At 39.7% G+C, this 17,208-nt stretch overlaps 2 protein-coding genes across 2 annotated transcripts; one reads left to right on the forward strand and one right to left on the reverse strand.

Annotated features, from left to right (window-relative positions):
• Positions 1-53: 53 nt before the first annotated feature.
• sugp1 (SURP and G patch domain containing 1) lies at positions 54-5,945 on the reverse strand. The gene is made up of 14 exons (XM_047590626.1): positions 5,813-5,945; positions 5,166-5,328; positions 4,902-5,005; positions 4,454-4,702; positions 4,179-4,302; positions 3,996-4,096; positions 3,457-3,580; positions 3,019-3,338; positions 2,572-2,678; positions 2,221-2,398; positions 1,918-2,024; positions 1,189-1,334; positions 700-829; positions 54-514 (listed from the first exon to the last, which is right to left on the reverse strand). The coding sequence occupies exons 1-14, from the start codon at positions 5,829-5,831 to the stop codon at positions 488-490; spliced, it is 1,899 nt and encodes a 632-aa protein (XP_047446582.1). The 5' UTR covers positions 5,832-5,945; the 3' UTR covers positions 54-487.
• A 634-nt stretch (positions 5,946-6,579) lies between these two features.
• LOC125011463 (E3 ubiquitin-protein ligase RNF126-like) lies at positions 6,580-13,992 on the forward strand. The gene is made up of 9 exons (XM_047590696.1): positions 6,580-6,745; positions 7,441-7,499; positions 7,594-7,654; positions 7,744-7,982; positions 8,397-8,465; positions 8,565-8,634; positions 8,986-9,079; positions 11,778-11,893; positions 12,899-13,992. Exons 1-9 carry the CDS (start codon positions 6,671-6,673, stop codon positions 13,049-13,051), a joined length of 936 nt encoding a protein of 311 aa, XP_047446652.1. The 5' UTR covers positions 6,580-6,670; the 3' UTR covers positions 13,052-13,992.
• The last annotated feature ends 3,216 nt before the right edge of the window (positions 13,993-17,208 follow it).

Below are 17,208 nucleotides of genomic sequence, written 5' to 3' on the forward strand. Positions count from 1 at the left end.
GTGAAGTAGCTGTTTGTCACCTCATTAGTTAAAACATCCGTGAAAACTACACGTTTCAGTAAGTGGTCGTTTTATTGTGAACATTGTAGCATACAATGAAGGTAAATAAAAATGAATCACAGCACAATGATTAAAATTACTGAATGCAAGTGTTATACAGAGGACTGTGAAATATGATAGTTTGAAGGGAACAAAATGATGACACAAACTGAAGAGTGAGACCATTACAGAAGGACGATCATGTGACCCCGTTGTTATAATATTAAATTAAAAAGTAATGTGTGATCAAATATAAAGCATTTCTTCTGAATGTAACATCAAATGAAAGGTAGGATCTACCAATCTTTAATCTATTTTCAAACATTACTGTCTCGCGGACTCATTTGAAATTTCAGTGTCCATTTCACAATCGAGCAGAGGTGTGTCAGCAGCAGAAACTACCATTTGAGTTATGATAAACGACTGCAAGTTTAAACCATCTTCAGTTTTAGTAATACGGTCGCCGTGGATTATTCTGTGGAAAGAAAAAAAATGAATGACCATGTTGTGCTGAACAGTTAATATTAATAAAAACGTTTCTGATAAAGTCTAATAATAAATAATTAACATACTAACAATGCCATTTAATGTGGCCAGATGTAAATGTAATCTATATAAATTGGTGGAAATTCACAGACATCAACTGAAAACAGATGTTACCAGTGGGTTAGGCCTGAAGCGATAGGCAAGCATCATTCTCTTCCTGAAAGCGTCATATTCGTCATCACTTTTCGTGAGCTCAGCTGGTCGCTCAACACCGAACCCTGCTCCGTTCACAGCTGTAGTTCCCCTGGAGCGGGACAGAGAGATACACACATTTAGCTTCTCTTTTTATATCTATCTGGTAGTTTGAGAGTATAAAACAAAAGAAAGCCTATTATTGTCTGAAAAAAGCATAACCGTCAGAGCCCTTAATAATGTGAACAACAAACAATAACAATCAAATCTAAACTATGACATAGGGATGTAGCTGTGAACTCATAACTAACTAACTGAAGGAATTTTCAATCTCCATAATAAACATTAGTACATTTATTTATTTTGTAGAATATGAGTTTATCTGCATATGACAAACAACCCAACATGGTGAAGGCCATTTTATTACAGTTACTTTGGTAAAATGTAAATATATGGAGGATGAATTCTCACTTGTTGACAGGAGCCTTGATACCCTGTCCTTCGCTGCCAAGGCCGTCACCTTCCTTCCAGCCCATCTTCATGAGCATTCGGAAACCAAGATTCTCCACCGTCAACTTAAACTCTTTGTAATCTGAGTAGTCTGGGTCTCGACCCTCCTGTGAATCCAGAAGAGAAGAAGTTGTGAATTCGTACCAAACATAACTAAGTGTTTCTAATACAACATCTTGTTTATTGCATCTACATAGAATGTTTGAGAATTAATTCGTTATTGGAAATACAAATAAAATATTGTTAACGATGACGCTTTAAACTGAAAATAACAAAGTGACAATAAAAAGAGAAACAACGTTGTAAACTTCAGAGTAAGATATGCACCAGAAGAGTGTGGTGGACATAAGTGATTACTAATTGTGTCACGGTGGTTTTCCTCTATTGCTCTATTGAACACCGCCTGTCGCATGAGTCTGTCTCTTAAAATAGGACTGATGTGTCTCCACATTAGTCTAAACTCAATACAACCTGCAAAACTTGTGTTATAGAAAGGTTATATAATATAGAGGGTTGTGAGTTTATGGCACTTTAAATTCATGTCACAATTAGTGGCATTTATATTTAAACTTAGAATGATCTACTACTTTAAGATGGGTAATGTATTGTAATGTATCAACTCAAATAGTTTCTTAACAATCAAGCAAGAGAACAAGTGAACTCAGAGGTAAATTAACTTGGAAAACAAACCTTAAGAGCCTTAAAGGTCTCCATGAATTTCTCTAGCTCCTCAGGGGGCAGGAAGTCACCAATGAAGTGTTTCCCTTTTCCCATTTCTGTCAGAGATTCTGCCCATTCTGAAAACCCAGAGACAAGAAGCTTTTTACGATGTCACATATACCAGTATGTGGAATTTAGAGGGATTCATGACGCCATACAACCATCCTCACAGTTAAATGTGACTAAATCCCACACTGGCCCTTTGACAAAGGTCATCAAAACCTGCTGTTAAAGTTCATGTGAAATATTTTCCAGGCAGTTGACCAGACATACCACGTGTCTTCTCCATTTCCATCTGTCGTAGCTGATGCTCCCAGGTGCCTGCTTCTTGGTCCACCTCTTCATCACTGTCGTATTCATGCTGGTTATCTCTCAATGCTTTGTCCCACATCTGCTGCATCTCTGCCATCGCACGCTTGTGCTTCATGATCATGTCATACATCTCTTGCATCTTCATGTGTGATAACATAATACACAATTAGTAAGCAGTCACAAGAGAAACCGTAGTCAATTACAAATAATCTTGAATTCAGGGAATGTGTCAATGACCTCTCTCTTTTGACTGTGTCAAGGAGAAAGGTCAGTAAACTCAGATTAAACAATAATTAGTTGTCCCTTTAGTACCTCTTGTTGTTCTTTAAGTTGTTTCTTCTGTTCCTCAGATAGTTCAGTGACTCCAACCAGACCAAGAGGCTTCCCTTTCTTATAACCAAGACCTCTCAGCTCCTGGGCTGAAACGAACATCACCAAAAATGAACACACTTATAACATGGCTGATCTTGCCAATAAAATATGCCATAACAATGTAAATTAAAAAACATACTTTAGATAGTGTAACTTTTTGGCAATGTATATAACAATAGCTACATTCATTTCTTGTTAACAGTACTGAGTCATATACATCATCTGTACACAAAGTACTGTCAACTGTCATGATTTTCTGAAAGGGATACACCAAGTTTAGGTTTTGTGTTAGCTGATAGTCATGCCCCAAAAGAACAGACACTGTGAAAATGTGTGTGCACACTACATACACACATGTATAGTATGTTAAACCAGTAGTTCATGTACCAGATAGAGAGGGTGTATTAGGATCTGGAAGATTAATCTCATGAGGAACAATGACGGGAGGAACGGGCAACTCGACTTTGTCATCTTCAGACCCCCATCTGCTCTTTCTTTTCCGTTTCACAGGTGGCGTTTCGGACTCTTGAACGTGGGGAACGGACGTCCGGGTCTGCGGTGGAGGTAATGGAGAAGCAGCTGGTCGCTGAATATCTATCTTGGAGTCTGTTGCTGGAGGTGAAGAGCTCTCAGAGCTTGTGGCACAATACTCTTTTACTTTGTCTTTATAGAAATGGTAGGCTGGACTTTGGTGGTCAAATAAAAAACTGAAGGAGAGAAGAAAGATCGTTGTGTCAGGTGTGAAACAAAGCATAAACCATGAATCCAGACTTTAAGAAGTCCAGATAACTGAACACAATAATATTAAGTATTGGAGTGACCGACCTGAAGGCAGGGTTGTCTTTGTTGCGCTCAGCAGCGATGGCTTCCACCTCTGGCCCACCTTCCGCCACAAACTTGGCCAGCTTCTCAGCCACCTGCTGGGTTTCCGCGTCCACTGGGGGGGAGACTTTAAGCAGCCTATTAGTACTGGGACTCAATTCACACTCTACTACAGTACCGTACTCAACTGGCCCTCATACACCACCAGTCTAGATCCAATAGGGGATAAGAAGAGGAAATGGGGAGGAGGAGCAAGGGGGGGAGGGACAGGGGTGGTGAATGGGGAACTGTACGGATGTGAGACTCTTACTGTAACAAATGAAGAAGAAAACAAGCCCAAAGATGGATACACTATAGCTATGGCAATGTCAAACTTGTACTTGTATTTATAATATTACAGACAGTAAAAGACTAGACTCTTCAAACTTCCAGTTTTTAATATAGCAATAAATACTAGTATAACCACCATTGTAACATAATTGTCATGAGGCCCTAATTCATAATGTAATACTGTAATACTGTTAGTTAGATACAGTACTTACCATTATCTGATGTAGCCTCAGGTCTTTTCATATTCTTTCTCAATACAGCAACTCTTTTTTTGTAGTAAAGATAGTCCAAGTTGCTCCTGTCATATAAAAATCTGGAAGGGAAGGACAACAGATGAAAATATATCAGTAAAGGGGAAAATAAATCTGACCAAACTGTGTTGTCCTTGAACTCACGAGAAAACAGGATTGTCCTTGTAGTCCTCCTGGGCCTTCCTCTCCAGCTCCGGTCCTCCCTCCGCCACAAAAGAGGCCATCTTGTCGATAATGAGTCTGGTGTCTGAGTCCTCTGGGGGAGAGACTTTAAGCAGGCTATGAGCATATTTGTCGAAAGACACAAATGACAAAATGCCAGTCACAAGGCAATAGTGCCGCAGTCGTACGGAGAGGAAAAGTCCAAGGCATGGAGTTATCCAGTACAAGTACAGTGATCAACACAGGCCTTGGATTACCTTTCATCTCCAAGAATTTGGAGTAATCAGCCTCTTCCTCCTCATCTTCATCATCTGGGGAGCAAAACACACTCGGCCTCTGGCTGAGAACAGGGGTCTTCTTGGGCTGTGAATAGTTCTTGAACTGACTAAGCATGCTACTGACTCCAAGGCCAGGCCGCTGGCCCACAAAAATACTCTTTTTCTGTAGCGTGTTTCCTCCTGGTGATGAAGTTGAGGCCGCAGGGGTCTTGGTATCACTGGTGGAACCTACAAATGGTTCAAAGCAGGTTACATTTTAAAAATACTAGTAAAATCCTTCTCATAAATGCAACTAGAATTTCTGCAACAGACTGTAATGATCCAACAATAAAGTAATGATCACATGTTGTGTAAAGTCACACAAGAGAGAAAAATGGAGATGTACTGCAACTGTCTGGATCAACATAGTGTAGATTAAAATACTAACCAGATGTATTATTGGTTTTCTCCTTCTGCAGCTTCATAAACTGTTGTAAGAAGCTTCCGTCATTTGCAAACTTATTTGAGGACGCTCCCTGGAAACTGGGGGAACTAGTGGGATTAAAAGAAACAGAATATTTAAAAAAAAAAAAACAACAACAAAACACTTTCTTTCCCATGCTTTTAGGTCAGTGTTGGTATCAAAGACCCCATGTGTGTTTGTGTTGACTGACAGAACCAAACTGTGCCACAGTAAGTAGTGTATAATTACCTTATAGGCTTGCTTGTGGCTTGCAGATTCATTTTGGCTTGCTCAGCCATCCTGGCTTCTATTTCTTTCTTCTTCTGAGCTATAAGTTTTTCTTGACGGAGAATATTCATGTTCATTTTGTTTTTCTGTGGTTGGACTGATTTGGATTTCCACCCTCCTCGCCCTAAAACACATATGAGAGAAAATGTAAACGAGTGACAAAAGTAAGTCTCTTATACAGCTTCTGACAATTTCTTTCATAGGATGTTGCATAGTGTGCAAATTATTTGGTATTAACTGATTTCATATTTTAAAGTCAACATATTTTTTTTAGCAATTATAATGGGTTTAATTGAGCAATGCTGTAACAAATTAAAGCCTCGCAATCGCAAAATAGAAACAAGTTTTTACAGTTGTTTGACTGACTAGAAAGTGGGTTAGAGGCTACAGCCCGATCCCGTAATGCTTTAAGTAAATGTAATATAGTTTTAACTGTTTTCTTTGATAACTAGTAACCCTGGCTAGTTAACATGATTGTGCTTTTATGTCTGCGACGCAAACAAACGAGCTGCTACATAAGCTAGTTAACGTTAACGGCTAACGTAGCTAACGAGTTCTTTAAGGGGAGATAACTCATATGAAGCATTGGTCTCACAATGAATCATTACCTGAGTCGCCGGACTCCATGCTTGTGGCAGGAGGGGAATAATATATTTCAAAAAACCCACACAAACGGACAATAAGGCCCCTGGATGCTACCGTATGAGCAAAACTGGTTTGGAAGATGAATTTGCTAACAAGAAAAAAAAGCAGGACTTCCGGTCGTAGCCATTCAGAATAAAATCATCCTTGTTCATTCTGCACTAAAGGGCTTTATGGACTGACAACACCACAGTATTCATACAAACCCCACATTCCCATGAGCGTGTAGCACGTATTAGTGCATCTAATTACATTACTGTAATTATTCATAAAAACACAGCTTGAACTTTAAACTTAAAGCACAAATATCTACCCATTTACTAGAATTAAGTAGGCAGTCTCTTTAAGAGCTTTCAAACCTTTAGAGTATATTCTGTAGTCTGTCGAAACATGGTCCCACTCAAAACCTCATCACGAAAATGTTCATTTGCACTTACTGAAAAAAATGCCCATTGTTATTTATTTACTTGTTAGATAATTTAAACTATTGGTCTACAGTTGAATATGTGACAAATCCAAGTCTTGTTGAAAGCATTGCATTTCTTGGCACAGCGATGGATAAAACAAACAAGCGCACACTTATTAGTTATTTATTAATGTATTTAAACAACAATTGATAATATAGTTTTTTAGTTTTTTTATTCGACGGCTAACGGCAAATGTCAAACCGGAAGTCTTGTTCCGGTTTATCTTTTGTGATTGTCAAGGCAACGCTTCGCTGGAACTCGTGTGTTTCCTGTTGCTAAAGTCGGGTTTTTGTGATTGTCCCTCGCTGCTTCCCGTCCGCACCGTACGAGCTGCTCTCCTCATCCTCCTTCTCAGAAATGGCTGAAGCTCCCACACGGCCCTGCCGGTTTTTTTGTCACCGGTGTTCAGCAGAGATTAGTCCGCGGTTACCGGTGAGAACCCCAAAACCACCATTTATTGCTTGACGAATGAAAAAGACACTATGTTTATGCCTGAATGCTTTGTATGTGTCTGTGGTGCTCGGAGAGTCACGTCGATTCGTTACCACTGTTTAGCTACGCTAGTTAGTCAGGCTAGCTCTACAGGCAGCGACAGAGAGGAGGAGTGACAGTCAAGTGTCAGGGATGTCGGGGTGACCCGGTGCTTTAGAGATGGAGAGTAAGTTTTAGTATGATATAGAGAATAGCACCTGAACAAAGCCCGTCTCAACAGCTTTACACACATATATATATTTATATATATTAGTGGTGTCGTTTAAGATAACCAGACCGCACGTTTTGATTATTTTAATGACACTATAAAAAGTCTACACAGAGACTTTGTATCACAAAGAGAAGTAGAACTTAGACAGTGTCAAATCTATTTAAGGCCAATCAGTTGTTGTTGTGGCAACAGTCCACCTGCCTGCCACAGCAGTCTGTCTTTTCATGGGAATCTTCTTGAATGTTACAGTGACAGTCAGTCAGCTGCTTACCTGTGTGGGATGCTGCCTGGAAACTATATTTCACTCTTCAGTATAACACATGCAGCCATACACATACACAGCAACCAGTGGACATTAAATCGAGTCTTTGCGGCACCAAATCCTCATTAGGAGACTATTTTGACGTTCATATTTTTATTGTAGGACTACACGTGCCCACGCTGTGAATCTGGATTTATTGAGGAATTGCCAGAGGACAGAAGGTAAGGAGGACATGTTGTTGTGTGTCTTATGAACTTGATTTTCTAGATGTGAATTTGCTGAATCTTGACTTTTCGTGTTCTGTGTTTAATGCAGCACTGAAAATGGGTCCGCTTCCACATCCTCTTCCAGCGATCAAAACCGCCCGACCTTTGAGGTCAGTGTGACTTGACAAATGCGTTGGTACGGGAGAACATTTTCGCACGTTGCGCCACAGTTTGACATTGCCTCTGTCTTTGCCATTAGAACATGGATCACCAACACTTGTTCACCTTTCCCTCCGGGTATGGGCCGTTCGCCCTTGGGATTTTTGATGAAAACTTCGACCTTCGAACGCGGCTGCCCACAGAGGACAACCGGGAGACAGAGAACAGGAGGGAGCGGGAAATGGCCTCACGGCAACGATACAGTGCGCGGCAACCGCGGGGTCGTCATGTTCCTCGGCGGCAGGGTACGCGCCACGAAGGAGTGCCCACTTTAGAGGGGTGAGACATTGTCAGCAGCAGAGTGTGTGGAACATGGATATGGAATAGCAAAAGTGCTTCTTACTGTATGTGATATATAAGCATTTTATGTTTTATTTGTGATAATAACATTTTAAAATATAATTTACAGTGTGGTTAGATACAAAAACAACACTAAAATAATACAGAGCACTGAAGTGTCCTTTGTCTTAATACTTCATTAAAAATAAATTGATAACATACAATATTCTGTGTTATCTGTTTTAAGTATTATTGCTATAAATATTAAACATCAAATAACAGGATGATTAATGTTGAGAGCACAGAGTTATATGTATGTGCAGACATTTGTGAAAATTATCCATGAAGAGCAATTTAATTTCTTAGTTTCAGTCCGTTGTGATAGATAAAATGTGACATTTCCTCCCGATACAGAATTATCCAGCAGCTAGTAAATGGAATCATAGCACCGACAGCTATGCCAAATATGGGGATGGGACCATGGTAAGTATAGGAATCAGTCTTTATGTGTTTAATGACGTGTTTCATGCCATTAAAATGATATTTACTGTCTTTTTTACTTGCCACCCTCTTGTCTTGTAGGGGTATGCTACATTCCAATCCAATGGACTACGCCTGGGGTGCAAATGGACTTGATGCTATCATTACACAGGTATAACAAATATTATGCTTGGATTTAAACTGCATATATTATGGATGACTACATTATCTCAAAAGCCCTGGGAATATTGTAATTAATAATTCATAATATAATTAATGATATAGAAATCTATCATATGGCTGTGTAATGATGAGGCTCAGCAGCCCAAGGGAGTAGTCTTGTTAGGATCCAGTGTACAAAGTATTCTATAGACAACACGTTTTTACCTGCACGTACCTCATCAGGCAAATCCAGCTCCTAGTTAAGCTAGATTGATGAAAATGTCTTAAAGTTGAATGTAACAGAGCACACTCTTTCTCACGCATGGCCACTAACTTTGTCTCTGCTCTGTTTCACTTGTAGTTATTAAACCAATTTGAAAACACAGGTCCGCCACCTGCAGACAGAGAAAGGATAAAGAGTTTACCCACCGTTACCATCACAGAGGAACACGTCGGTAAGTCCTCCTCAAAGGGACTCCGCTGCTTTTTTTCACTTATCTAACAAAAACTTGGTGAAAGGTATCAGTTAATGCAGCGACCGGGAAAAATGCAGATTATCAGATCAAACAAAAGACAATTAGACTCGACAATGATCCATACAAACTAGTGTGGATTTGGAAACGTGGATTAGCCTCAGTTAGTTTAAGTTTATTATTTTATTTTTATGAATTAATTGTTGGAACAGAAATAGTTACTATCGGCCATAACTACGCCAAACCAACAACATCCACAAACTTATCTTACAGCTCTCCAGAACATAACTTAAGAAGTAACGTAAGGTATGACTTCATCAAAAAATACAGCATAAATGAATATTACCTGACACTAAATGTGAACCACATCACCAGGTTTCTGTGCCTGTATTCCAGTTGTCTGTAAAAAATATATCTCCGACTGCTTTTCACATCTGTTGGTTCAGTCAATCACACAACAGTTTTACAGTTTAGAAACTATTAAAGTCTATGATTCAAACTAATGCTGCTAATTTTCATGTTCAACTGTCATTTTCTGCCACTCAGTGGCTGTAACCATGGAGACTTCACTTGCTGTGACGTCACGTTTATACCCTCTACACATAGAGTATGTGTCACCACAACCTGCTTAGCTATGCGGACCACTTAGAAATGCAAAGGCAGCGCGGCTTGTCTCAATAAGTTTATAGCTAACTGGTACGTTGCCAACAGACATCTTTGAAGGACGTTGTTTCTTTCAGGCTGTACCTCCTTTCATGCAGTGACATAGTCGCTGGGTGTCGTTAGGTTCACATCATGTCACATCATGAACATTATATCTTAATAGGTTCTAAAAATTACCTCCACGTTTTTGTTTTTTATTTTTAGATCTTTGTAGTCTAATGCCAGAATATGTGTAATACAGTGGAAACTGCTTATAGTGATCAGCCTCTTATATGGATCCAAAACCTGGAGACAGAATAATCCTTGTAAAGAAACAGTTTTAATAATGTGCTTGTGGTACTCAAGTTATCTGATTTATGCTCTTTTCTCAGATAGCGACATATGGCGAAAAATTAAAAGTGCCTTAAAGCTGTGGTTTGTTTACTTGACTCCCATGACACCTGAGGTAGTTTCTCAATAAAAAACTCTAGTTTCCTTGAATCTTATGACAAACAAAAATAAGCCAACAAGACGCAGCAGTGGAAGTTGGTTTTCCTACTCTGTGTAGTTTACTCAAACAATGTGAAACAAGGCTTTTAGTGAAGGCAAATGTGCACGTCTGTGTCATCTGTGGCTGAAGCTGCCCCTGTCAAGTGGATTGATAATGCCCAGCCACTTAATTCCCTTGGTGAGTCAGTGTTATCATATTATGCTCACTTCATACTAATATTAATTAGACTATGTTATAGTGTTCGTCCCTTAAAAAACACCTGTTTAAACTGAACAGTCACCATCGCTATAAGTGTTTCCACTTGTATATGCACAAACATCCTTGTTTGCGTCTTGATTTTATTATACAGAGGTTTTAAATGTATATTCGTATGCCTGTATATACTGTTTTTTATTTAGTATTCCTGCTGTGCCCTGAGCCATTGCACCGAAGTTTCATTTTGATGCAAATCTAAATGACAAATAGAGTCTGTCTAAGTCTAAGCTGATGTGTGTGACTGTCAACCTCACATACAGTGTTGCTTTAAAGTATTTCCACCCCTCAGAATCTTTTACATTTCTGCCTAAAAACTCAGTGGTGAGTGGTGACTCAAATCGTCACCTGGTGTGTGAATGTGTGAGTGAATGCATAGATTCAGGCACTTTGAGTACCATTAGATAGAAAGGTGCTATATGAAAACAAGGCCGTTTACCATTCACTCAAAGATCACTCCGTTTTCTAAACATTATGTGGATAAAACAGAAGACTGTTAAAGGTTTTGTTGGTGGAGGAGACCAGATTATTTGGTTTAAGTGAGAGGCTCGTGTGGAGACCAAACAACACTGCATTCCTGCCTCAGAACCTGATACCGTCTGTGAGACACGGGGGTGGTGACGTCCTTGTTTGAGTCTGTTTGGCTGCATCTGGGGCCTGGACGGTCTGTCATCATTGATGAACTAATGAATTCCGAATTATGCTAACAAATTGCGAAAGAAAATGTCAGGACATCTGTCTGTGAGCTGAATCTTAAGAGAAACTGGGTCATGCAGCAAGAAAACAACCTCAAGAACACACGTCGTTCAACAGAACGACGGGTAAAGAAGAACAAAATGAGTGTTTTGAATGACCGAGTCAGGTCTTGACCTTAATCTAATAGAAATGTCGTGGATGGGCCTGAAGCAAACAGTTCATGTGAGAAACTCCAGCAACATTTCAGAAGTGAGACGGTTCTGTACTGAGGAATGAAAAAAAAAAGAAGTTTAGTCGCTGTTACTGCTGCACAAGGGGGTCACACCAAATACTGAAAACAAAAGTTCACTTATTTCTGCACCTCACAGATGGGTATGAATTATTAATTTTCTTGAATAAACTAACACAAACCGTAATATATGTGTTTCATTTGTTTGTGTTCTCTTCGTCTGCCGTCAGGACTCAGTGAATATCTACTGATGTCTTGAGCCTTTTTTATGCAGAAATGTAGAAACGTCTGAAAAACCTTTAAGCGACACTGAACATAAACACTCAATGTGTCGTTTTCTGTTTCTTCAGGTGCTGGTTTAGAGTGTCCTGTCTGCAAAGAAGACTACAGTGTTGAAGAGAGTGTTAGGCAACTACCATGCAATCATTTGTTTCACAATGACTGTATAGTACCCTGGCTGGAACAGGTATGTGTATATGACCCATAGCCACCAGTTCAGCTAAAGGTTTCAGTTAATCTGTGCTGCTGTGGCTTAAAAACATAATTTACCTGCATTTTGGAGATATTCCTCAAAGCCTTCTCATAAATGTTCTTTGTGTAGAAGAGCTCTCCTCCAGATGATATCATACATTTATTCTTGGACCTTCTCATTGCTGATAATTAGACAAATTTGTCTTCATTCAGCCAGAACTTGTCTTTAAGTTAACTGTGTTCTTGTGTGCTGGGTTGTTAAGTTTTATTTCGCTCTTACACTCACTTGTCAGAACATAAGTTACAAAATTAATTCACTCTAATAAAATAGTCCTGCTCTAAATCCTCCTTCATGATGGTTACGATGTTCAGTGTCAAGGTTGTGATTGAACCGTTTGATCATTTTGGAGGATGTAGTTTGTGGTGCTGTTGGATTGAATCGAACACTAAAGTGTTTGTGTTATTGAGCCAAGGTCCATGACTAAAATGGGGTCAAAATAATGGAAACATACAGGGAACATTATGGAAGTGATACAACTTCCGTAGTGAAAACACAGTTGAATCAACAGCTCTCTGGTTATTTTGAACAGTGACCTTCATGAGGATAAGATTCAGTGCAGGACTGTTTATTAGAATGTTTTTTTGTTTTCATGACTGTACCTAATGAACCGGCAAATGAGTGTAGCTCAGCAGCGAATGATCTCCAAACGTTATTTTCACTTAACACTAAATCTGTTGGTAGAGGCATCAGAGAACAATAATCATGTCAACGTACAACCAATCCAGACTGGAACCAGGCTACTGTCAATTCTATGTAAACTGGAGTGTGCACGGTGCAGTTGTTGTGTTACTGAACTTGGTATTGAGACAATGTTCATCAGGTCACCTGTGTTACACACCTGTAACAGAATTGATGCCCTTCAGTGTCCATGACGATGTCCAGCTGTGGATGTTTTGATGGTGATCATGTTAATAACTCGCTCGTCTTCCTTTCTCACAGCACGACACGTGTCCTGTGTGCAGGAAGAGTCTTAGTGGACAGAACACAGCCACAGACCCACCAGGGTTATCAGGAATGAACTTCTCTCCCTCGTCCTCCTCCTCCTCTTCCCCGAGCTCACCTAGCAACGAAAACGCTGCCAGCAACTCTTAGATTTTCCCACCGCCTCACTCATGAAAACATCACACCCTGCTGAGACCCAGCAGCTCCTCACGACAGCAGCGACCAGAACGGTTTTCAGTCTCAGTTCTAGGGGACTGAGAGTCGAGGTGAACTCTGTTGTAGGCTTTTAGTCATCATTCCTCCCCCTGTGCTGTATACACGCTGGGTCCAGCTCCTGCTGCTATTGTAATCGAGTGTATGAGGAAGTGAGACCGAGCTAAAGGAGGATCTAGAACGGATATGATGTGAAATATAATAATAACAGTGAGACTGAGACCAGACCCGGAGCAGAGTTTTTAACCAGAGTGGACTGCTTTTTGATGGAATCATGCCCTTGCCTCCAGCCTGGGACACATTTTATATTTAAAGACAATTTTTTTTATAAACATTGCCTGTGGTGGTGCAGAGTCCATAGATGTGTAGATAGAGACTTCATTCTGAACTGTCACTGTACAGCTAACGGATCAAGCGAAACCCTTGTGCGAAGAGTATGCATTTGATTATATTTATTTGCACTTTTATTTTGCACAGTATTCTTCTGATGTTGAGAATGTGAATCTGGGGAAACTACTGAAAACAAACAAGCAGACTTTTTTTTTTGCATTAAATGAATCTTTGAGGATTTGTTTTCCTTTCTCTTCTTATTAGATTCTTTTTTTTATTGGAGCTTGATCTGGTGTGTTTGGTGTATCTTGACAAGGTACAGATCGTTACTGCTACTGCTCTGCAGTGGAGGGATTTTTATTCTTCTGGTGAAAAATGTCACTTGTGTGTTTATTGAACCTTTGCCCAAAATACAAATTGAACAATGTAAAAGAAATGAAAAGGCACAGATCATCTTACCTCTAGAGAAATGGCCAAATGTGTTTATTATTTTATTTCAGATTTTTTTTTTTTTTTTTTGTAAAGCCACAATAAAATCCTAAAACAGATTTCGTAGTTTTCTGCTGATAACGAATTGTAGAAACATAAAATATGAAAAAATCAAACAAAAAAACAAAGGCAGCAAGAATTGTTTGAGACCACTTGTCCAATTAGCGTCTTTGGGTTTAAATGACCAGATACTCGGCTGTAATTGTAGGAATTCGATCAGATTAATCCGAGTGGTGTCCTGTTGTTTCACAATATAGTTGTTCTCTAATGACCCCTTATGTCCCCACTAATTTCCACATCTCCACACTCCAGGTGTGAACGCAGTCCTAACTATTTTAAGGACAAATGTTAAGGCTGTCTCCCCGTCCACCTCCGCTGTTCAGAGTTCTTTTAATAATTTCACAATGATGCCTTCCTTTACTTCTGTTTCAAACAATCTGTCTTCAGCAGCTAAAATGTCAGGTGTATGAGAACTGCCGAGTCCTGACCTGAAGACTAAGTTACCTCAAAGTCTGCAGCAACATAGATTTAGTTATAATAATGGAGTCTCCAGGAGAGAGACCCCAGTTTGAGCTATTTCCAAATCTACATTCAACAAAGAAAGGAAGGAAGTGAAACTATATTGCAGCTGCTATGTCTTTTAAAACCAATTGTGTTCATATCAGTCCATCGCAAGCACCTTTAGCCTGAAGCCTTGTATTTTATTTTAATCTAATCTTATTTTATTTTATCTTTCTTGTGTGTGTGTGTTTTTTTTAAAGAGTGTTTACTTTTATGTTCAATGAAGCTGCTGTGACAAAGTACTTTTCCTCGTGGATAATTAAAGTCTAAGTCTCTCATGTAGTGAAGTGAGGGTTTGAACTCACTACAAGTGACTATAGTCGTGTTTTGCTGTTTTACATGTTCGTGTCCTTGTAGATTTAATGGAGCTTTATTGAAAACGATCAGCGGACCCTTTAATGTCAAAGTGATCAAAATAAAGCCCAAATGTGAAACAGAGGCAGTTACGCTCGCATGGCACATTTGAATCACTGCCTGTGCTACTGGTTGGTGTTAGATGTCATAGAACTGATTCAGCTGGCATTGCCTGTGCACAGAAAACAGGTTTCAGTTGTGGTATAAATACACCTGGTGAGTCACCGTGCAGGAAACATACAAATCACAATGACAAACACTGTGAAAAGCACAAAAGACAATGAATGGGAAAAAAATCCAACTATCTGCCTTGACTTGGATGATGCAGAATCACCTGTTCCAGTCACTGTAGGTCTGCTTAAATCATTTTGTAGCTTTAGTCTTTTTGTGCTGAGGACAATGCTCAACATTGATAAAATATCTCAAAATTGTTAATACCTTCCTGAAAGCAGGATACACGTCTCCCCTACATTGAGGTGAAAGTGCAACAAAGTAATAAATAAAGATATATTTCTAAGACATTTGTGCCGATAAAGTAAATTCTTAGCAATATTAACGAGCAGGTGGTGCATGAGTCACTCCAGCGACCTGTGAGGTTTTCGTATTTAAATAATCGAGAATAACTAATTAAATTTACATTACCCGAAGCTCTCCGCGCACATAGATGAGGTGTTGCCACCCACAGCAAATATAAAAAACTGTTAGATTAATTTACACAACCTTGACAGAACTGTGGTGGAGAAACATTGTGTTATTTGTTGTTAAACCGTGGAGGAGATTACAACAGTCCTTGTTTTCCTCTCATTTTTTTTTCAGGACATTTGTTTATCTTTTGCTCCACACCAGCAAGGTCATCACTTAATCTTCACTATACAGGTTAATGCACATTACTTTGATTAATGTATGTATCTTAACAGGATGTCGTTTCTGCTCCATGTCTAGTGAAATGTTTCTGGGCCATTCACACTTTGTGCCTGCTTCTCTGCAGATTATTATCCTCTTGTCTTCTGTGATCCTCTCATTCAGTGGTTGAAAACTGTTTTTGAGTGTCACACTTTGTGTCACCCTATGTATGAAGATTAAACTGGAACGCTGTGCAGTTTTCACTAATGGACTGACGAGGAGAGGAGAGGAGAGGAGAGGAGGAGGAGGAGGAGGAGGAGAGGAGAAGGAAATGACGATCATGACTTCCCAGCAGTGATGACAAAGGGTAAGACATTTTTGGAAATGCTATGTAGGAGACAAGCTGCAGTCAAAGCAAATGTGTTGATTGGTGGTATTAATGACAGATGTGAACTACTGGTGTCCTGTATTGCATCGCTTTTGCTATGCCATGCTACCAAATTAGGCTCCAAAAACAGGCTAGCCGCTTTGTCTCTCCTCCGGTGATATAACACTCAATTATCATGGCCTAAATGTGTAGAGCCTTAGCACAAATGTGTGATCAGGTATGCCAGCGTAATGCAGGGCACTATGTGCAACCAGCTCTTATTATGCAGGTGAAATCACAACACGGTTGGCGCTTGCAATACATAAATACCTCTGCTGTACTTGTTGACCCCTGTCAAAGCATCTGCAGTAGCTGCAGTGTGCTTCTGAATGTTAAATAATTGTGGCCAAAACAGGGCAGGGATAACTAATTGACTACTCATTATTTCTTACTCTTACAACACTGCCAACAAGGGCCACAAATACACAGCACCAAAGCAGGCATAAAATATATGATTCATGGATTTACTGCCCAATAAATATACTGTGCTCACATCTGCAGTGTTGTACGTCTTATTCCAGTGACAAATCAAGGCTTTGGTGCCTTGGGAGGTTTGTTTTCTTTTTCATAACTGGGCCTATATATATCTCTTTCTGACCATGTGCCACTGGCAACACTTGAAATACTGAACGTTTTGCACCATTTGTGTTCAATCTGTATGGCCACCAGAGCGCACTAAACACCAACTGCGGGTATCATTGATAAAGGGAGACTGTCATTGTCAGAACACCTTCCAAAGCACATGACTTCATTTGAGTTGTCATTAACACGTGGTTAACATACTTTGGATGTTATTAACTACGTGTTGATTATTTTTGATAGTATGGTAGTCTAATTGGCTTAAGGTCAAACCTCAGAGGTGTCAGGTGAAACCAGCTTCTGATGAATTAGGAGCATAAGTCAAAAGTTTACTGATATTTAATGCAGACAAAGGCTTCTATTAGGATGACGCTTAAGCATCTCTGACACAATGACTAGTGAAAATATAAGTGCAGTAGTTTGCAAGTAAGTCACGTCCTCCCCTCCCTCTCTCCCTCTCTCCTTCCTCCCTCTCTCTTCTCCTCTCCATCTCCCCTCTGTCTCTGATTGG

This window comes from Mugil cephalus, chromosome 7 (genome assembly GCF_022458985.1).
Source record: "Mugil cephalus isolate CIBA_MC_2020 chromosome 7, CIBA_Mcephalus_1.1, whole genome shotgun sequence".
NCBI classification, from domain to species: Eukaryota; Metazoa; Chordata; class Actinopteri; order Mugiliformes; family Mugilidae; genus Mugil; species Mugil cephalus.